Source organism: Vulpes lagopus, chromosome 2, assembly GCF_018345385.1.
Source record: "Vulpes lagopus strain Blue_001 chromosome 2, ASM1834538v1, whole genome shotgun sequence".
Classification (NCBI taxonomy): Eukaryota; Metazoa; Chordata; class Mammalia; order Carnivora; family Canidae; genus Vulpes; species Vulpes lagopus.
Window position 1 is genome coordinate 130,668,877 of NC_054825.1, and position 22,896 is coordinate 130,691,772.

General features: G+C 38.0%; 1 protein-coding gene across 1 annotated transcript in view; it reads left to right on the top strand.

The window, feature by feature from the left end:
* Nucleotides 1–22,542, top strand: part of C2H9orf153 (chromosome 2 C9orf153 homolog) — a 40,638-nt gene extending 18,096 nt beyond the window's left edge. Inside the window, exons 2-4 of the mRNA XM_041742698.1 lie at nucleotides 16,397–16,488; nucleotides 17,419–17,923; nucleotides 21,131–22,542. Of these exons, the coding sequence (XP_041598632.1) occupies nucleotides 16,423–16,488; nucleotides 17,419–17,923; nucleotides 21,131–21,345 (786 nt within the window). The 5' untranslated portion in view covers nucleotides 16,397–16,422 and the 3' untranslated portion in view covers nucleotides 21,346–22,542. The remainder of the gene's footprint in view (nucleotides 1–16,396; nucleotides 16,489–17,418; nucleotides 17,924–21,130) is intronic.
* The last annotated feature ends 354 nt before the right edge of the window (nucleotides 22,543–22,896 follow it).

Sequence of the window (22,896 nt, forward strand, 5' to 3'; positions counted from 1 at the left end):
CCTTTTAGTTTTGTTGATGGTTTCCTTTGCTGTGAATAAGCTTTTGATTTGATGTAGTCCTGTGCTTGCTTCATCAGCACATATACGAAAATTGGAATGATTTGATGTAGTCCCACTAGTTTATTCTTGCTTTTGTTTCTCTTGCCTCAGGAGACATATCTAGAAAAAAAAAAGTTGCTATGGCCAATGTCAGAGAATTTACTGCCTGTGCTTTTTCTCTAGGATATTTATGGTCTTTAATCTATTTTGAGTTTATTTTTGTGTCTGGTGTAAGAAAGTGGTCCAGTTTCCTTCTTCTTCACATGATTGTCCAGTTTTCCTTACACCATATATTGAAGAGACTGTCTCCATTGGATATTCTTTCCTGCTTTGTTGAAGATTAATTGACCATATAATTGTACATTTTTCTTGGGTTTTTTAATTCTGTTCTATTTATCTATGTGTCTATTTTTGTGCCAGTACCTTACTGTTTTGATGATCACAGCTTTGTAATACGACTTGAAGTCTGGAACTGTGATGCCTCCAGTTTTGCTTTTTTTTTTTTTCAAGATTGCTTTGGGTATTTGGGATCTTTTGTGGTTCCATGCAAATTTTATGATTGTTTGTTTGAGTCCTGTGAAGAATCCGGATGGTATTATGATAGGGATTGCACTAAATGTGTAGATTGCTTTGGGTAGTTAAACTTTTTTTTTTTTAACGTTTATTTATGTGCATGTGAGAGAGAGCACAAGTAGGGAGAGGGGCAGAAGAAGAAGGAGAGGAGAGAGAATCTCAAGCACTGGAGAGAATCTCAAGCACTGGAGAGAATCAAGAGAGAATCTCATTGAGCACTGGAGCCCAATGTTGGGTGGGCTCAATCCCACCATTGTGAGATCATGACCTGAGCCAAAATCAACAGTCCAATGCTTAACCAACTGAACCACCCCGGTGCTCCTGAGTAGTGTAGACATTTTAACAATATTTGTTCTTCCAATCCATGAGCATGGAATGTCTTTCTGTTTTTTGTGTGTGTCATTTTCAATTTCTTTCATCAGTGTTTTATAGTCTTCAGAGTACAGGTCTTTCACTTCTTTGGTTAGGTTTACTCCTAAGCATTTTTAAATTTTTGGTGTAATTGTAAATAGGATAGTTTTCTTAATTTCTCTTTCTGCTAGTTCATTATTGGTGTATAGAAATGGAACAGATTTCTGTAGATTGATTTTGTATCTTACAACTTTACTGAATTTGTTAATTAGTTCTAGCAGTTTTTTGGTGGAGTCTTTGAGTTTTCTATATGTAGTATCATATATTGCAAATAATGAGTTTTACTTCTTCCTTACCAATTTGGATGCCTTTTATTTCTTTTTGTTATCTGATTACTGTAGCTAGGCCTTCTAGTACTATGTTGAATAAAAGTGGTGAGAGTGGACATCCTTGTCTTGTTTCTGAACTTAGGGGAAAGGTTCTCCATTTTTCCTCACTGAGGATGACATTAGCTGTGGGTTTTTCATATATGCCTTTATTAATGTTGAGGTACGTTCCCTCTAAACTATTTTGTTAAGGATTTTTATCATGAATGGATGTTGTACTTTGTCAAATCCTTTTTTGCATCTATTGAAATGATCATTTGGTTCTTATCCTCTTATTGATGTGATGTATCATGTTGATTGATTTATGAATATTGAAACATCTTTGCAACCAAAAATAAATCTCATTTGATCATGGTGAATGATTTTTTTTAATATGCTGTTGGATTCAGTTTGCTAGTATTTTGTTGAAGATTTTTGCATCTATATTCATCTAAGATATTGGCCTGTAGTTCTCTTTTTGCTGTTTTTTATCTGGTCTTGGTGTCAGGATAATGCTGGTTTCTTTTTTTTCTTTTCTTTCTTTTTTTTTTTTTCTGATAATGCTGGTTTCATAGAATGAATTAAGATTTTCTTCTTGGGGCACCGGGGTGGCTCAGTGGTTGAGTGTCTGCCTTTGGCTCAGGTTGTGATCCCGGGGTCCTGGGATAGAGTCCTGCATAGGGCTCCCCAGAGGGAGCTTGCTTCTCCCTCTGTGTATATCTCTGCTTCTCTCTGTGTCTCTCATAAATGAAAAAGTGAAATCTTAAAAAACAACCAGAAAATTTTAAAAAAGATTTCCTTCCTTTTCTATTTCTTTTGGAATAGTTTCAGAAGAGTAGGTATGAACTCTTCTTTAAATTTAGAATTCACCTGTGAAATCATCTGGTCCTTGACTTTTGTTTGTTGGAAGCTTTTTGATTACTCATTCAATTCCATTGCTGGTTATCAATCTGTTCAAGTTTCCTATTTCTTCCTATTTTGGTTTTTGTAGGTTGTATGTTTCTAGGAATTTATCTATTTCTTCTGGGTTGTCAATTTGTTCACATATAGTTTTTCATAATATTCTGTTATAATTGTTTTTCTGTGGTGTCTGTTGTTATTTCTCTGTCAATTGTGATTTTATTTATTTGGATCCTTTCCCTTTTTTGGTGGGGGTCGCCCTTTCTCTTTTTTTCCTTGATAAGTCTGGCTAGAGTTTTATCAGTTTTATTAATTTTTTTCAATGATCCATCTCCTGGTTTCATTGGTCTGTTCTATTGATTTTTTTGTTTCTATTTCTGCTCTAACCTTTATTTCCTTCCTTCTGCTGGTTTTAGGTTTTTTTTTGTTTTGTGCTAGCTTCTTTAAGTGTAAGGTAAGGTTGTTTACTTGAGATTTTTCTTGCTTCTTAAGATAGGCCTCTATTTCTATGTACTTCCCTCTTAAAACCACTTTTGCTGTATCACAACAATTTTAAGCCATTGTGTTTTCATTATCATTTGTTTCATTATCATTTGTACTTTTTATTTCTTGTTTTATTCCCTGGTTGACCTATTCATTGTTCAGTAGCATGTATTTGTCTATAGCATGTATTTGTGGTCTTCTCAAATTTTTTTCTTGTGGATGACTTAATTTTCATAGTGTTGTGGTCAGAAAAGATGCATGGTATGACTTCAATCTTTTTGAATTTGTTGAGGCTTGTTTGTGGCCTAACATTCTGAAGAATGTTCCATGTTCACTTGAAAAGAATGTGTATTCTGCTGTTTTAGGATGGAATATCCTGAATATATCTATTAAGTCCATCTGGTCCAGTGTATCATTCAAAGCCATTTTTCTTTGTTGATTTTCTGTTTGGATGATCTATCCATTGATGTAAGGGGGAATGTTAAAGTCCCCTACTATCATTATATTATTATGAATTAGTTCCTTTATGTTTGTTTTTAATTGTTTTATGTATTTGGGTGCTCCCAAGTTGGATGCATAAATATTTACAATTGTTATATCTTTGTTTTGGAGTGTTCCCTCTATTATTATATAGTGTCTTTCTTTGTCTCTAGTTACAGTCTTTGTTCTAACCTCTAGTTTGTCTGGTATAAGAACTGCTACTCCAGCTTTTTAAAATAGATTTTATCTATTTATTCATGAGAGACACAGAGAGGCAGAGACACAGGCAGAGGGAGAAGGCTTCCCTGTGGGAAGCCTGATGTGGGACTTGATCCCAGAACCCAGGATCACAACCTGAGTCAAAGGCAGATGCTCAACCATTGAGCCACCCAGGTATCCCTCCAGCTTTCTTTTGACATCCATCCCCTTACTTTCAAGTCTCTTGTAGGCCGCATATAGATGGGTCTTGTTTTTTTTATCCATTCTGTCACCCTCTTTTGATGAGCATTTATTCCATTTACATTCAAAGTAAGTATTAATAGATATATATTTATTGTCATTTTATTACTTGTTTTGTGGTTTCTGATGATTTTCTCTGATTTTCTTTCTCTCTTTCATGGTGGGCCGGTTTTCTTCAGTGATATATTTGGATTTCTTTCTCTTCATTCTTTGCTTATTTATTTATTTATTTATTTATTTATTTATTTTTAAAGATTTTATTTATTTATTCATGAGAGACACAGAGAGGGAGAGAGAGAGAGAGAGAGGCAGAAACACAGGCAGAGAGAGAAGCAGGCTCCATGCAGGAAACCTGACACGGGACTCAATCCCGGGTTTCCAGGATCAGGCCCCAGGCTGAAGGCTGCGCTAAACCACTGAGCAACCCAGGCTGCCCCATTCTTTGCATATTTATTAGTGGTTTTTGAACTGTGGCTACCATTCGGTTAATATATAACATCTTTTGCATATACTAGGCTATATTAAGTTTATGGTTGCTTAAGTTTTTTTTTTTTATGAATTAGTTCCTTTATGTTTGTTTTTAATTGTTTTATGTATTTGGGTGCTCCCAAGTTGGATGCATAAATAAAGATTTTTTTTTATGATTTTAGTTTTTAAAGATTTTAGTTATTTATTCATGAGAGACACAAAGAATCGGGCTCCCCACAAGGATCCCTATGTGGGACTCAATCCCAGGACCCCAGGATCCAGCCCTGAGCCATGGGCAGATGCTTAACCACTGAACCACCCAGGCATCCCATGGTCTCTTAAGTTTGAACCCATTCTTTACTTTTCTCCTCCTGATGTTTTAGTTATATAGTATCATATTTTACATCCTTTTACTTTGTGACTTACTTGACTGATTTTTTTACAGAATTATTTATTTTTACTGCTTTTATGTTTCCTCCCTTCATACTGTCATTTTTTGGTCTTTCCATTCAAAAAGTCCCCTTTAGTATTTTTTTTTTTTTTTAGATTTTATTTATTTATTCATGAGAGACAGACAGAGAGAGAGGCAGAGACATAGGCAGAGGAGAGGAAGAAGCAGACTCCCTGCATGAATCCTGATGCGGGACTCGATCCCAGGACCTTGGGATCATGACCTGAGCCAAAGGCAGATGCTCAACCACTGAGCCACCCAGATGCCCCCCTTTAGTATTTCTTGAGGGCTGGTTTAGTGGTCATGAACTACTTTAGGTTTTGTTTGTATGAGAAACTCTCTCTCCTTCTATCCTGAATTATAGCCTTGCTGGATAGAGTATTCTCAGCTGCAGGTTTTTCCCTTTCAGCACTTTGAATATATCACACCACTGCTTTGTGGCTTGGAAAGTTTTCCCTGAAAAATCCAGTGATGGCTTTATGAGGGTTCCTTTGTATGTAACTGTCTTCTTTTGTATTGCTGCTTTTAATATTTTTTGTATATCATTTTTTCTTTATTATTTTGCCATCTTAATTATAATATGTCTTGATGTGGGTCTGCTTTTGTTGATTTTCATGGGGGTTCTCTGTGCCTCCTGGGTTTGGATGTCTGTTTCCTTTCCCAGATTAGGGAAGTTTTCAGAAGTTATTTCTTCAAATAAATTCTCTGCCCCCTTTTCTCCTTTCTTCTTCTATTGGGACTCCAGGAATATAAATGTTATTACATTTGATGGGGTCACTGAGTTTTCTTAGTCTATTTTTGTTTTGCATAATTCTATTCTCTCTCTTTTGTTCATGTTGTTCAGTTTTCATTACTCTGTCTTCTAGATCATTAATTCATTCCTCCGCTTCTTCCAGCCTGTTTCTCATTTTGTTTATTAAGCCCTTTATCTCTGCTATGTTATTCTCTATCTCTGTTAATGGTCTCACTGATGTTCTCCATTCTTTCCTCAAGTCCAGTGAGTGTATTTATGGACAATTGTTTTAAATTCTCCATCAGGCATGTTACTTACATCTGTTTTGCTTAGATCTCTGGCCATGGCTTTCTCCTATTCTTTTATTTAAGACAAATTTCTCTGTCTTCCCATTTTGTCTAAGTCTCTGTGCCTGTTAGAAATGTCAGCCACTTCTCATGTTCCTGAGGGTAATGGCCTTATGAAGACAAGGTCTTGTAGTGCCTGCTGTGTAGTATCTGTTGTTCCCCGGGGACCAGGTGCTCAGGGAGTGTCTCCAGTGTGTCCTGCATGCACTGTGCTTTTGTATCCTGGCCACTTTATCCTTTATGCCAGTCATTGGCAGAAGCTCTCTTTGCCTGTTGTGGGCAGTGTTTGGTCCCTGGCCCAAATGTGGCATGTTTTAACTAAATGTGCTCTGGCCTGCTTGTGGAATGAGACTTGTTTCCACCACCACTGGAGCCAAGGCCTTGCAAATCACCTGGGTGGTGGTACTGTCAAGGTTCAGTCTTCTGCCAGAAGGGGCCCACTGGGTTGGGACTACAGCAAATATTAATGGAGTGGGGAGCATTCCCAATGTGGGATGGGCAGGGCTTGGTGTAAGCAAGTTAGGTAGTGAGTGTTGGTGCATTGTTGGTTCCTGAGGTGGCTCTGTGTTTATGCTGAGGGCTAGAGGAGGGAAATGGTGCTGGCCAGTTCCTTTGTTCCCAGAGGGGTCTGTCTCTCTGTGAATGCTGTCTCTCTGGGATAGCTCTGAGATGAGCATGGAACCTCCCCACTGTGTGCCCCATGTGCTTTTCAAATTGCCGTTTCCATGTCGTGTGTTCATGGACTGTTTGCCCTACCTTCTCTCCCAAGAGCAGCCCCAATGTCCTTTGAGCTCTCCCAGATCCAAGCACACTGACCTTTGAAACTCCAGTCTTTAAGCCCCGTTGGATATAACAACTCCCGAAATTTAGGCCCTCTTGCTTTCCAAGACAATTGCTATGGAATTTTTTTAGCTCCCCTCTGAGGTCTCCTGTGTGCTCATCTATCTCTTGAACTTCATGAGCTCGGCTCCCCACCACGCAGCCACTGTCACTTGTCTCCCAAGCCTTGTCTCTGCACTTCCTACTTCCTTCTATGTGGCCCCTTCTCTACCTTCAGTGGTGGAGTTCTGCCAGTCTTCTGGTCCATTTCTGGGGTATTTAGGATGATTTGATAGTTATCTAGTTGTATTTGTGGGATGAGGTGGACCTAGGGTCCTCCCACTCTGCTGTCATATTCCCCTCCAAGGAAAATAATTTTTAAATTACCTTTTTCTTTTTAATGGTTACATGGCATGGTAGTTTAAATGACTTTTAAAAAGTTAATGTCTTACTGATTTAATCCCCTACTTCAGCTTTTTAATATAATGGGCAATTGAAAATGATCATCCGTTGTACAGTTTTCTGATTATTCTTTAGCACATATCCCTAGAAATAGCACTATTAGTTCTAAGAGTCCCCATATTCTAGTGCACATTGCCAGGTTTTTCTCTAAAGTTTGGACTAACTTTCACTTCCTCTAACATTGAATGAGAATGCCAGTTTTTCTCCATCCTCCCAATAAATGGACATTTTCAGTATATTGATATTTACCAACCTGATAATTTTTAAATCTCATTTTACATGTATTTGCATGTAATTTCCTGTGACTTGAGCATATCCTTATGTTTACTGGCTTTGTTCATCCTCAATTGTGAGAATTTCCTCTTCAAACCCTTTGAGTATTTTTCTATTATTTCTTTTTCTGATGAGCTGTTCATCTTTTTCTTAATGATTTAAAAAAAACTCTTTATACATCAAATATATTTATCAGAATTGGGTTGGGGAGGACAGAACCCCAAATATAAATGCTCATAAGCAAAGGGGAAATTTTTGGCAAACATAACTACAATGCAAGAGGTACATAATGGTGCCAGTTTCAGGAGTGATATGTACCAGGAAATCGAAATGCACCAGGACTTTCTCTGCATCTGTCTTCTCCCTGATTTTTTTCTGGATGTTATCTTGATTCTCTTTATTTCTCATTACTATAAGCTGTTATATGAAGAACTTGGTTCATAATTTATACTTGGCCATCAGTTTTCTGCAGGAAAAATTTCAAGAAATGCAACTGTAGAATCATAAAAGATAACATTTTGAATGTTAACAGACATCACCAGATTGCCAAGAAGGCTCTATTTCCAAATGTCCTATAAACTTACCTCTTTTCCCAGCAGCTCATCAACATGAAATAATTTTAATGTTTTTATCTTTGCCATCCTGGATTCTTAACTGTATTCTTAACTTACCTATGCCTCAGTTCCCCAGTTTTTTAAGATGGGCCTGATAATAGCATCTACTCATTTTTATGAAAATCAAGTTAGTTGACATATAAAGGAACTCAGAGCAGTGTCTGGCACATTATAAACACTATACATGTTTGCTGTTATTGTTTTCCTCAATAAAATCTGGCTCCATATCCATCGTTCTTATTACTTTTTCAGTCATGATGAACTATTATGGCCTTTCATTTAGCAAAGTTAAAAAATTATACCTTTTAATATTTTTTCTGTTGCGTTCTTTAGTAAGACCAAATATATGTATGTTGATTCTTTACTGTTTTTTGTAATTATCGTCTTATAGTTTTAATGCCTTTGTTCTTTTCTTCCCATTTTTTTTTTATTTAATTTTTTTTTTTATTTATGATAGTCACAGACAGAGAGAGAGGCAGAGACACAGGCAGAGGGAGAAGCAGGCTCCATGCACCGGGAGCCCGATGTGGGATTCGATCCCGGGTCTCCAGGATCGCGCCCTGGGCCAAAGGCAGGCGCCAAACCGTTGCGCCACCCAGGGATCCCTTTTCTTCCCATTTTTAAAAAGATTTTTTTATTCATGAGAGACACAGAGAGAGAGAGAGAGAGAGAGAGAGGCAAAGACAAGGCAGAAGGAGCAGGCTACCTACGGGGAACCTAATGTGGGACTTGATCCCACAACCCCGGGACTACAACCTGAGCCAAAGGCAGGAGCTCAACCACTGAGCCACACAGGTGCCCTCTTTCAGTATTCTATTGTCTTATCTCTTCTTTGACTTCTTTTTCACAGAACCCATGTTTTACTTTCTTTCAAAGCATGGAGAATTTTTTAAGGCTTTTTAAAATTATTATTATTAAACTTATTTTCATTCCAGTATAGTTAACGTAGAGTTTTCTATTAGTTTCAGATATATGATATAGTGATTCAACAATTCTGTACATTACTCAGAGCACGGAAGATTTTGATTATAAAATTACCTTGTGGGGATCCCTGGGTGGCGCAGCGGTTTGGCGCCTGCCTTTGGCCCAGGGCGCGATCCTGGAGACCCGGGATCGAATCCCACATCAGGCTCCCGGTGCATGGAGCCTGCTTCTCCCTCCGCCTGTGTCTCTGCCTCTCTCTCTCTCTGTGACTATCATAAATAAATAAAAAATTAAAAAAAAAAATAAAATAAAATAAAATTACCTTGTTTCCTTGAGTAATTCTTCTATAAGCCAAGCATTTAAAAAATTATTTCTTATGAAATAAAAATTGCAAATGAAAGTAGAGAAATGCAAAAAAGTGGAGATAGAATATAATTTTAAAATTTCAAAAAATGTAGAAAAATATAATGAATTTCAATGAAACAGTTACACAGTGATTATCAACCATAGTTCCTCATATTTTGTCATAGCACATCCTTAACCTAGATTTTGCTTGTTTTATACTTTTTCTCCAATGTGTTTTTCTCCTACTTTCTGACATCTATTTATCATACTGGATCCTTTCCACTATCATTCATCCTTCAATGTTGACAGTTATATCTAAGCCCATTGGTTGCCCAAAAACAGTATGAATGGATTTTTCTTGTCTTTCTTCCACTTTCCCTAGAAACTGTTTCTTCTCCACCTTATGTAAAGTTTCTGTTGATATCTTTTTTTTTTTTTTTTAAGATTTTATTAAAGAGAGCACAAGCAGGTGGAGCAGCAAGCAGAGGGCAAGGGAGAGGCAGAAAGCTGGATGTGGGGCTCCATCCCAGGCCCCTGGGATTATGACCTGAGCTGAAGGCAGATGCTTAACTGACTGAGCCACCCAGGCACCTGTGTTGATATCTTTAAAAAAAAAAAGAAAAAAGTTTATTTATTTAAGTAATCTCCCTGCCCAAAGTGGGCTTGAACACATGACCCAAGATCAAGAGTCACATACTGTTCTGCCTGAGACAGCCAGGGGCCCTGATCTTTACTAATGAAAGTGTGCAGAGACTATAAAGATAAACCTCAGTGGAGTTCTATTAAGTTAAACACAGGTAGCATTCAGATCAAGTAAATAAAACGTTACCAGCTGTGGAATTCTCATGTTCCAGTGCTGACCCCTCCCAAGGTAAGAACTATCCTGGCTCCTAACCTTAAAGATTAAGTTTGCTCATGTTTGAGTGTTACATACATTGTAACATAAAGTATAGAATCTTTTGCTGAAGATTGTTCTATTGTATGAAAAAGCACAACATACCCTTTATATTGTGGATGGGCATTGAGTTTGCTTGGAGCTCTCATCCTCTTAGAACCCTCAACTTGTTTTCAGTCTGTTGCTGTTATACAGTGTTGCAGTGAATAATCTCAGTTATGTTTCACTGTTACCTATGCAAACATATTTTCAAATGTAAGAAAATATAATATTTAGAAGTGGGAGTTCTAGGTTCAGAGAGTATATGCATTTGCAGTTTTGCATAGCGGCCACCTTGCCCTACTGCTGAAAGATTCTTGACCTCTGAAGTCCATTTCATCTCTTGGCTGCCTGAAGTCCATCGACTGGTAGTTCTCGCAAGAAGCACTTGGGAACAATATTTCCTGAGTTCTGGCAAGATCAAAATTTTTTCTTGAGCTTTTATTCTTTCAAATATAGCTTGGATAAATAGAAAAATCCTGGGCTCAAACTTTGTTTTTCTGTCTTTTTGTCTGACTGTTGCTATAGATAAAACTGAGAATTTTTTTCCTGAAATTCAATTACTTTATGAGAATATGTTTTAGTGCTAGCCATTCTAATATTTTAATATGTACATTCAAATATTTAATTCCAGGAAAATCTTCTTGAATTTTAATTTTAGATATTTTTCTATTCCATGATTTGGGGGTTTTTCCTTTGCAGTCACCAGTTAAATATGTTGTATCTCCTTAGTCTATCTTTCATATTTATCATTTTCCTTCCAAACCATCTTTAATAGTTTTATTGATAAACAATTCATATACCATTACATTCTTCCAAAGTGCACAGTTCAATAATTTTAAGTATATTCAGAGTGTGTGAAACCATCACACAATCAACTTTTGGAACATTTTTATCACTCCCAAAAGAAAGCTCATATTGATTGACAGTCACTCCCCATTCCTGCATGCCCCCCAGCCTTAGGCTACTTTCTGCTAATCTACGACCTGTCTCTACAGATTTGCTTATTTTATACAATTCATGTAAATGCAATCATACAATATGTGGCCTTTTGTGAATTACTTCTTTCACTTAATTTTTCAAAGTTTGTCATCTGGTTGAATGTATCAGAACTTTGTTCCTTTTTATCAATGAATAGTGTTCTATTGTATGGAAGTACCCCATTTTGTTTATCCTTTCATTAGGTGATGGGCATTTGTGTTTATACTTTTTGGCCATTATGAATAATAATGCTGTGAATATTCACAGTAAGCTTTTGTGTGGATTGTGTTTTTATTTCTCTTGGATATATACCTAGGAGTGAAACTACTGGGTCATATGGCTGCTTTGTTTAACATTTGGAGGAATTGTCAAACTGTTTTTCAAAATGATGACACCATATTTTATTCCCACCAACAATGTATGATGGTTCCAATTTCTCTAAATCCTTGCCAACACTTATTATTATCTGTGTTTATTATATCCATCCTAGTGAGAGTGAAAGATGTCTTGTTATGGTTTAAATTTGCATTTTCCTGATGGTTCGTGGTGTATCTTTTCATGTGCTTATCAGTAATGTGTATGTCTTCTTTGCAGATATCTCTATTCAAATCCCTGGCCCATTTTTAAATCAAGTTGTCTTTGTATTGTTGAGTTGTAAATGTTCTTTGCACACTCTGAACACAATTCACTTGTCAGATATATGATTTGCAAACATTTTCTCCCATTCTGTGAGTTGTCTTTTCACTTTCTTCAGGGTGTCTTTAGAAGCACAGAAATTTTAATTGATGAAGTTCTGATTTATCTATTTTATTATTCCTTTGCTTGTGCTTTTTGGTGTTATGTCCAAGAAACCATTGCCTAACCCAAGGTCATGAAAACTTACTCCCATGTTTTATAGGAGTTTTATAGTTTTACCACTTAGATTCAGATCTATGATCCATTTTATGTTAATTTTATTGTATGGATTGGGGTAGGAGTCCCACTTCATTCTTCTGCCTGTAGATATCCAGTTGTCCCGGCACTGTTGAAAAGACTATTCTTTCATCCAGTGACTGGTCTTTGCCACTTTGTAAAAACATTAATTGATCATACTGCAGCCTTCTGAAAGAATTTTTAATTTTTTCTATCTTGATTTCTTATTCTACATTTTGCTTTTGTTTGCCACAATAGGTACTAAACCTTATACTTCTTTGAATTTCATCTTTAATTCTATTATCTATAAATTTTTATTTAAATTTATATAGAAGAGAAGGAATGTTAGACCAACATCCTGGCTGATTAAATGGGAAACCAAAGTAAGCACAGGTTGCTTGGAAGCATAGAAGATGGTTTTAGGAAAAAGAAAAAAAAATGAATTGGCCAGCTGGCTGAAATGGAGAGAACATTGTGGCATTGCAGTGGCACAGAAATATGATTTTTAAATGATGGGAAAATATTCAAAGCAAATTGTGGTAATTTGGTAAATCTAATCAGGAAATTTACATTTAATCCTAGCAGTAGCAAGGAATCAAGTTTGGAAAAAAGGGCTAATGAATGGCAGGATAAAGAGGCAATTTAGGATAGATTACAAAAGTAACAACAACAACAACAAGGACATAGGACATAAGGACAAGGAAATCAGAAGAACTACAGTACTTCAAATTTGAAGTCAATCAAGTTTCTTTCATTGCAATGAATTTGGATAGAATAGGTAAGATATTTTTTAAGAATCAGTTTTAAAATGAAGGGGTAGTTAAGAGTTGAGATGGAGGAGTGACTGGAAGGATCAGTAAGTTAAGTGTCTGACTCTTGAGTTACAGGGTCTTGAGATCATGCCCCACATGGGGCTTAGCACTACTCATGGAGCCTACTTAAACAAACAAATAAATAAATGAGTTGAGATGGATAAAAATGAGGCCTGTAAAAACTACATTAGAATTAATGATTAGGAAGTCAGTATTGCCTCCAAGGCTTCAATTTGGGGGGAGGGGGTGCCTGGCCAACTCAGTAGGAAGAGCATGGGACTCTTGATCTCAGGGTTATGAGTTTGAGCCCCATGTTGGGTGTAGAGATTACAAAAAAAAAAGTTTTTTTTTAATTCAATTTTGGTTCACCAAGCAGAGAGGAAGCTAAATGTCATTACACTGGAGATTCGGTCATGAGAATGTAAAAATAGCAAGTGCAGAAGGAAAAGAGATAAAGTTTAAGAGTTAGTGGTATGATAGGAGAAAAGAGAAGTTGTGTTTTTCTCCCAAATGAAAAGATTTTACATGTTTGATAAGAAAGGAAGAAACTGGGCAGCCCGGGTGGCTCAGCAGTTTAGCATTGCCTTCAGCCCAGGACCTGGGATCAAGTCCCACATCAGGCTCCCTGTAGGGAGCCTGTTTATCCCTCTGCTTTTCCCTCTGCCTGTGTCTCTGCTTCTCTCTCTCTTTCTCTCTCTCTCTCTCTCTCTCTCTCTCTCATGAATAAATAAATAAAATCTTTTTTAAAAATTAAAAAAAAAAAAAAAAGAAAGGAAGAAGCCGTTGGGGAACATGAGGTTGAAGGTAAGGGAATGGTGGAGAAGCAAAGAGGAGAAAATTGTTTCCCCAGTGTCAGGGGAAATTTTCAACAAGAGTAAAGAGGAGGCTAGAATATACCATCCTGGGTAGGAGAGAGAGAGAGTGCTACCATTAGATGAGCAGGGCTCCTCTTCCTTCTGGGTCAGAGGGTAGGGTGAAGAATTGCATATGACTACAACTGGAGAAGAGGACGCCACCCAAGGGAGTCCCTGTTAGATGCCCTGGCTCTTCTCAGGAATACTAGAATTTATTGTGGGAATTTCTAGGAATAACAAAAGATGAATAGAAGTGCTAAAGAGCAGGAGCCTGGGCGGCTCAGTCAGCTAAGTGTCTGCCTTCACCTCAGGTCATGATTCCAGGGTCCTGGGATCAAGTCCCACATCGGGCTCTCTGCTCAGTGTAGAATCTGCCTTTCCCTCTACTCTTCCCCGCTGCTCATGATCTCCCTGCTCAAATAAATAAATTAAAATATTTTTTAAAAAGTACTGAAGAGCGTCTACAGGGGCTCCTTCAAGTTGCTATGAATCTATAACAGGCCCATTGGCTATATTTTCATGACTTCTCCAGGAACTTTCTCCATGAAAAGTTGGATTAAGGGGCTAATCTAAGTTTAGTAGCTGGCTTGGCTGCAGCCAAGGGTCTTAAGAGAGAAATATGTTAGTGAAGTCAGCATTAGAGGGGATAAAATCATCTTTGGCTAGTGATCTATCATAGAGTTCTGAATCCTGATGCTTCAACAAGACAAAGGTGTCCTCCATAGTAATTCTGCAAAGAGAATCACCAGGAATCTGACCTTCCTTATGTCTGACTCCCCATTGTCAATCTCATTGTAATGAAATGAGTACAAATTTCTCAGCTATTGCTTTGAATATATGTTTATAGGGTTGTAGGATTGGCCACTGAAATTGGAAATCATTTATCTGCATCAGTAATTCTGATTGAAGTTCAGCATGTGTTTGTAGTGGAGGTTAAGTCAAACCCTCTTTAAGGGGGAAGATAAGGGAGAAAAGTATGTTGTCCACTGGTCATGGGAAAAGGCAGCCCTCTCATGGTGAACGGCACCACTGAAAGGCAGAGGTAATGGCTGTCCAGAAGACAGTGAGAGGTTTGAGATGAAGCAAGTTTGAGAAATATTTTCCTTTGAAGGAACGAAAAGGAAAGTACAGTTAAAAAAAAAAAAAAAGAAAAAAAGCAAAGCACAATCAAATCTTAACTGGTCGACAATAGACATGTCTGTGAAGCTGCTGTGCAAATGTAGGAAAGGGAGTCATCATGCTGCATTATATTGCTTTTTTTGGGTCATATATATGACATAGTGTACTCACAAGTGACTGTAATATATTTGATTATATATATATATATATATATATATAACCGAGTAATAGGTAGATATCCCAGAATGAATATATATTCAAATATAGTTTTTTCCTTCTTCCCAAGCAAATTAGAAAAATCCAGAATGAATATAAATATATTCATATATAAAGAGGAAGAACCTAATTGTTTTACTTCATCGCCAACACCAAAAGAGTACTTTTGGTTCATCTCTGATACTCATCTCAGTTACTGCAGCTACCAATCTGGACACAGTGGTACCCAGGAAGATATTTTCCCTCATACATTCCCTTATCTCCAACAGAAGTTTCACTGAAATAAATTAAACCGAGAAGGTGAAGTATTGTGGGGTTTATCTGCTATTTATTGCTGTGTAACAGTACACTCAAACCTTAATGTCTTGAAACAACTATAATTCATTGTTTGGCCTAATTTTGGAGTTGGCTGGCACAGATGGGTGGCAGTTGTTCTCCATTTGGGATCATCTGGAGACACTCATGCAGCTGTTGCCATCTGGAGGCTCCAATGGCGCTGGGCGATTCAAGATGGCCTCACGTGTCTAGCAGTTGGTGCTGGCTGGCTCTCAGCTCCACATGGGGTTCCCAGGAGGGTAGCTGGACCTCTTTGCATGGTGGCTTGGGATCCCAAGAGTGTGAAGTGAAGCTTACGATCTAGTCTGTGGCATTCACACAATGTCACTTACACCTCATGCTGTCAGTCAAAGACATAAAGCCAGCCCAGGGTCAGATGTTGGAGCAGATGGGGGCACCTGGGTGGCTCAGTTGGTTGAGCAACTGACTCCTGATTTTTGCTCAGGTCGTAATCTCGGGGTGGTGGGATCAAGCCCACCTCAGGCTCTGCACTCAGTGGGGGGTCTGCTTGAAATTCTCTGTCTCCCTCTCCCTCTGCTCCTTCCTCCACTCAATCTCTCTGTAAATAAATAAATAAAATCTTAAAAAAAAGTTTGGAGCATACTGAACTGCCACTTACTGATGAGACCAATTATAAAGATTCTATGGCCATTTCTAATTCTTCACAAAGGGATTAAACACTGTTCCATCTGTAAAATGCATACTAGCATAGCTGCCCCAAAGCAAATTATTTCAAAAATATTAATTGTTGTTATTATTTTATTAGCCTTTTCCTCCTGAATAAAAAGCACTTTTCCTGGGTAGGGAATAAGTGAGTTTTTCTTTAGATGGAACTGAAAGTTGATCAAAATATGTAAAACAAAAATATTAAACAACCCTTATGGGATTCTTTGAATCTGTATTAAATCCCTGAGCATATATGTCATGTAAGAATTTGAGGTGTTTCAGAGAAAATATTTGATTAGCATGTGAGTAATTTGATAGAACCTAGGATAAAAAGAAAACTTAAAATGACATAAATTTTAAGTGTCCCACTCACAAAGTTCTGGGGACATAAAAAGTATTACCCCCACCCCCACCACCCTGGCTTGTACTTTGCTAGATTGTTGATCTTTCACTTCATCTTCTCTTATATTGCCTTTTCAGGAATTAGAGAATAAAATCTCAGCATAATGTTCCTCAACAGGGACACCAATCCAAATGAAGAGGACGAGGTAGCGGAGTCTCCCAGATGGTCGGTACGTGCTTACAATTCTGTAATACTCTACATGGGAAACTTTACATTCAAAAATTGTGAAGATTTCAATTACTGAATACCTGGTGACATACCTGGGGATATGTTACACTCTTTTGTCACAGTGAAATGTAGCACTTCCACGAGCAAGTAAGGGCGAGAGCTGTTTTCACGACAATGGCAGTCGATTGAAGAGGCCCTTCACTTACCTTAGCCCAATTCGTATTTCTTGCTCTTGCACCAAATTGCTAGGATTGAAGGGAAACTCTGCATCGAATCGAATGGCCTAAGAAGCTTCTTGGGAATAACTGAGTTAGTAGGCCAGATGCTCTAGAAAATGAGATTTTATTCTTTCAATACAGGAGTTTAGATAACGAGCGTACTCTGAGGAAGTATTTCTTGTCTTCTCTGCCAACAACTATTCCCAAACACTCCACAAATATAATAATTATTTGTTTTGGTAAAATATCTTAGTGAATAAGGGCTATTATACTTTCCTTTGCACTTCATTCCCGAACATTCTGAACCCTTTGGACACTGGGATGAAACTTTGATCATCATCTGGCTCTCTTTCTTCCTTAACAGAAAAGTAGCCTTACTCAAAACAAGGGTTGCAATCCTCCACAGCTCTTTCTCTCTCCATGGCAGCTCATCATACTTTATATTGGAAAGGTCTTACAGACTTTAGAATCCAAGTCTAATTGATCCATTTCATGGCTTAAGTGATGCGTCTAAATAATATCCCTTTCTGGGAATGGCTGTGAGATTTGACATTGCCACTAATAACTCTGGTTAGTTAGAGATATCTTCCAAAAATAGGTGCTTCCCTGTTTTCATGATTATTTGTTATCCTTTTTGTTCTAGTGTTGTGGGTCTACCAGATAATTACATTTGCATCCAATCTCATGTCTTCTCTTCCTTTATTCCCCCACAGCTGCCAGAATTTTATGCTTTGGTTGAACATTTTCGTAAGAAGAGCAATAAATTGAAACTCCTTAAAACTCACGGGATGTCACTTAGTGAAGCACAGGAAATGCTTAGTCAAAACCTCAGTGCCATGTCATTCTCCAGTGGAACTAATGTGAGGGAAGAAGTGTTCCAGCCGATTTTCATGTGCAAGGTGGTTAGAAAAGAAAAGGAGAAACCAGACTCAATGACTGAAGTCCTGTATCGCAGCTTGTTGACCAGCTCACTGTCTCCAGTGGAGAGGCTCTCCAGATCCCAGCAGAGGCTCTTCCAGTGTGGGATTCCTCCTCCTACCCACACTTTTCCTTACGAGATTCTCACTGATCACTCCAAATCTTTGTCACCGGTCCCCATCCCCATAGAGGAGAAGACTCAGAGTGCCAACATATTACACATGCTGGGCATTTCCAGGATCAGGCCACAACATTTTATCTTTCAAGACAAAATTGCTAAGTACTTCTTAGTTAATCCAGGTAATCTGAACAGATGAGGCTCTGTAGGAGGAAATTAGTGGAAATCTTCCTGCAAAGTTTACTTGGGTTACAAGAGCCAAAACAGGCAAATAATGTCCCATGGGAATCCTGCCAAGCCAGGGCTCATGGCTGATGTGCTTGCTGCCTATAGTGTCCATATGAGGTAGAGAGCAGAGACCTGAACATTCTAGGGGCAAATCTCAGGTCCAGTCTCAAAAAGAAGTTTTATAGATGTGGTACTTAAAGTCACCTTTATAAAATTAGCTAGTTAAACTTGGACTCTAAATCACTCCTAACTATTATGAACTTAGCCAAATATTTACCAAATAATGGCTTATTTTTCTTAAGTATCCTGGCTTTGATACAATGGAGAGGGTTTTATAAAGATATTTTTTCATGATCCTTTACTCTTTCTTTATTGCTACATCTCTATAAACAAGAAGAAACTCCTCCCTTCATTTCTGATTCTTTAATAGGAAGATGTTCCTTAAAACCAAAGACCTAAATCAGAGAAAGTTAAAAATATATAAAATATATGGTAGTGAGTTTCAGTGAGAAGGGAGTGTCTCATAAGATCTTCATTTTCCCTAACTTGAGGGAAGTGATAATTTCTCATTGTACATCGCTGTAAAAAAAATAGATGAAGTCAATCATATAAAATATTTGAACCTTCCTGAAGTAGATTCTCAACTCAAGATAAAGCCATTTGCATAGAAAATATTTTGACAGCACCATTTTTGTACTAAAAGTAGTGGGAGAGACAAGAGGAACAAATTCAAAGGAATAGATTGATTACTGTGCTCATATTTGATCCAAGATGCTGGAACAGTCTTTGCTGTAGTTACAGAACTGATCTCTTGACAGAGTCTAATGCAGGCTTCAAATTCCTTTGATAGAGTCATACTTGCTGTGTTCTGGAGCCCAGGCAGAAGTAGAAATCAGAGCAATTGTAGGAATGGCCTAGATAATCCAAAGAAGTGCATAAATTAAAATCTGGGACCAGAGAGGAAAAAGCATAGAAAGTATCAGGAATCAGTAAGTACTGCCAAAGAGCTATTGAAAGAATACTGAAGGCTTTGGTGTTTGGTAGGATGTTCATGGTTTTGCCACCCACAGGAGCCAACGGGTCCTTTCTTCCCAATACGTAGCTTGTCTTCTGGATACCTAATTCTAGAGGTCTCCCATGTAGGCCTTCCAGACTCCATGCTGGAGTTTCTTCTCTGTCATCATGACCTCATTTTCTCAGGTCCTATAGGCAGAATCTCAGATACACACCTTGTCTATCAAGGAATATGCATCAAGCTGGGTAGGCATCCATATGAAGAATATTCAGTAACTTCTTAGGTTTAATTGGTATTGTAACAATTCATTTTTTACTTTCCTATTTTGTTCAGTATTACTATCATTTTATCAGCCAGCCAACCCCCAAAGTATTCTCAGCCCAGAAGAATTTTAGGACTCTTGGTATACCAAAAAATATTATTTAACATATCCTTACTAGCACTGGGGAAGGAAAAAAGTAGGCACTACCATTTTGTTCTTCTGTCATATAGCTCCTCTTGCTCAGGCTAAATCCTTTGGGACCATGTAGGTTACGAATGTGTTTGACCAAAACTGACAGAGAAACCAAATAAAGATCATTTTTCTTATATAGTTAGAAGTCTGGAGGCAGGCAGACAAGTGTTGGAGCAATGCTTTTTGATATTGTTAAGGACCCAGGCTCCACCATCCTTTTGTGTATGGCTTTTGTCTTCATGGCCAAAGATGTCTCCTTCACCTTCAGGTATTATGGCCAGGCAGGAAAGGGGGCCAAGATGAAGGGCCACACTGGCTACTTCTGTCCTCTTTTATTAGGGAAACAAAAATTCCTCAGAACACTCCTCCTCCAGCATCTCATTTGTTTCCTCCCTACATCTCACTGGTCGGAATTGTGTCCAGCAGCCATCCCTGACTGTTGGGTGGTGAATAGAGATGTTAGCTCTTCACCCTTTATAGTAGAGGAAAGCAGAAGAGGATTGCAGTGGGTATGCGATGAGCCAGCTTATAGTGTCTACCACAGATCACAACATAAATAATCAAAATCATCAACTCTGTGGTCATATCAAGTACTCCTTTCCTTCCTTCTGTAACCAGTTCTTCCAGTGCCAAGCCTGCCAAGGTCTTGTTGAACTCTTTGACATTTGGTAACTTCCCTTAGGGAGACACCATTGAACACCAATGTTCAACACCAGTAGCGTGATCCAGTATCTGTTCCACTAAGGAAGGTATGAACTCAAGGAACAGTCCCTGGCCCCAGTCTCCTACTTTAGGCATGTAGAAAATATATACAGAAACTCAGGCCCTTCTAGTACAAGGACAGAGGCCTGATTGGCAGAGGGGCCATATCTAGACCATCAGTGACCTGCTCAAACATCACCGTACAAGGAGAATGGTAAGAGAGAATTAGATCAGCCTTCCTGTTTGTTTGCAATATCCACTATTCTCCTTATACTCCTCACATTCATCTCTTTGGCCTTTAGTTTTACACTTTTTTTGTTCTATTTTTGTTGTTGTTGTTGTTGTTCTTTTGGGGGGGGTGGTTTACAATTTATTTAGTCATTAAAGGAACTGAAAGGAAGGGAAAGGGAAATGACTGCTGAGTAAGAGAATATGCAGTGTATCTTGGCCTGACTTTCCATGGTTCATTAGCTTCCTGAAGGGATTATAATTACTAGCGATGCCACAAATTGGTAGCTACTGAAAGAGAAGCTAGCCCCTGCCCTTTTATACCCAGGGCTTACACTAGCAATCTTGGAAAAAATGGCAATAGCAACCAATGTACTTCTGACTAATCTTTGTCCTTGTTTTAAGCCTTCATTAGGATCCTTTTCTCCTCCCTCTTGATCTCAGTACTCTGTAGATCTCTCCATTTGTCCATTATTATTACCCAAACACCAAATGGGAGCCCCTCCACCTGCTTTGGCCTCGCAGTGTCCACTCCAGCCCAGTTAGCCAGGCCTACCCAGTTTCCCATTTGGAGGAGGGCTTTAGGCCAGATGAACACCACAGGTGCCCTCTAAAAATGTAAAGCTCCAGAAACAGCTTTCTACCAGAGGGAGAAGGGGATGCAAGTTCATCAAAGGTTCATTCTGTCCATGAAGCATCTCTGAATAACTGAAGGCTAAATAACACCGTCATGTAATTCTTTGAAAATATGATTCTTTGCAGAAAAACAATTCATGGATCTAAGGGACCTTGAATGGAGATATTACAAGGGGATAGTGAAATGGAAGCACAGTGCTTTGGATTCATTCATAGACATAAAGCACGATGATGAGAAGAGATTTGTGCAGAGCCGGGAGATGCCTGGTGTCATTTGCCCCCCTATCCTTCATGGGTCTTTAGTCATTTACCCTCAAGTTGATTATCAAAAAAGAATGTAGCTTCTTCTTAAATAAAATATGTAGTTTATTACAATATTTTGGATGTAGATTTTGTTTTTGAGAGCATTGAACTTACACCTGAAAAGTAAAGAAGCAGATGGAATGTAGAAACTGAGTCTATACAATATTCATGTAGGGTCCAAAATTAAGCCATTAATATGGAGAACAAGATACAGATTGATCTTCTTACATAAGACCAGGTTTGGATCAGTAATATCCATCTGGACAAGGGCTGAGACAAATCTAGATCATGTGAAAAGTAAGTGTACCTATGAAGGAGAACTACTGAGAAAGAATAGCTCTTTAAAACATTTTAAGCACATGAAGAAGTGTATTATCATTTAAAAAGTTGGTAAATTCAACAAATCAAAGAATTAACCCCTGAGGATGTAGAGAGCAATCTGAGAACTTAAAAAATAATATGCTAACTGCTTAAAGACACGAGGAAGGAAGTAGCATTTACAAAAGAAGAACAGGAAGATTTGAAAAAAAAAATTGGAAATCTTGAAATTGAAAAATGTGATTATTTAAAGTAAAAGAATAATCCTAATAGCCCTCAATAAATTATCTCAGTGGTATACTGGATGTATCTTAAGAGAGAGGATTAATGACTTGAAAAATAGCACAGAGAGAGAAATTTCTCAATCATGGCACAGTAAGAGGAAAGGATGAAATTCTGAAAGAAGTTAAGGGTCTCGGAGGGTAGAATGAGGAGTTCAGAAGTATATCCAGTGGAAGTTGCAGAAGAAAATAGAATGAACAGAAAAGAGGTGATGTTTGAAAATGAAAAGACTGATCATTTTCCAGAAATGAAATGAATGAAAACTTGAATGGAGAAACCTCACTGAATGATTAGCAAGAAAATAAAATTAAAAACAACAACAACAACAACAACAACAAAAAACAGTCTACCTAGAAACACCCAGCGTAACCACACAACAGTAAGCCAGAGAGGAAAATACAGCCTACGAAAGAGAGCAGAATGGTTTGGACACACAAACGTGACAGATCGACAGCAGAGCTTGCATTAACAATACACGTCAGACGGCGATTGTGTTTCAAAATGCTGAAGGAAAACACCTAGAGACCTGAAATTCACCCACCCAACCAGACATCTTGAAAGAGCAGGGTTAAAATAAATACGTTTGAAAAAAATGCAAATGCTGAAATTCTTTACTGCCCATAATCCCTTGCTGAAAAAAGCACTAGCAAAGTATGTACTCTTTTTTTTTTTAGGATTTTATTTATTTATTCATGAGAGACAGAGAGAGAGAGAGAGAGAGAGAGAGAGAGGAGCAGGCTCCATGCAGGGAGCCTGACGTGGGACTCTATCCCAGGACTCCAGGATCAGGCCCTGGATGGAAGGCGGCAGCTAAACTGGGCTGCCTGCAAAGTATGTACTCTCACAAGAATCCAGAGGGAGTGCAAGAAATCATGATCAAATATCAATGTAGATAAATGATCAATAAGAGATGTTTGTGATTGTGTAGCTACTAAAATATATTTCTGGATTCTAGTTCCTGATATTTTATTTAGAAAGTTTGCTTCCAA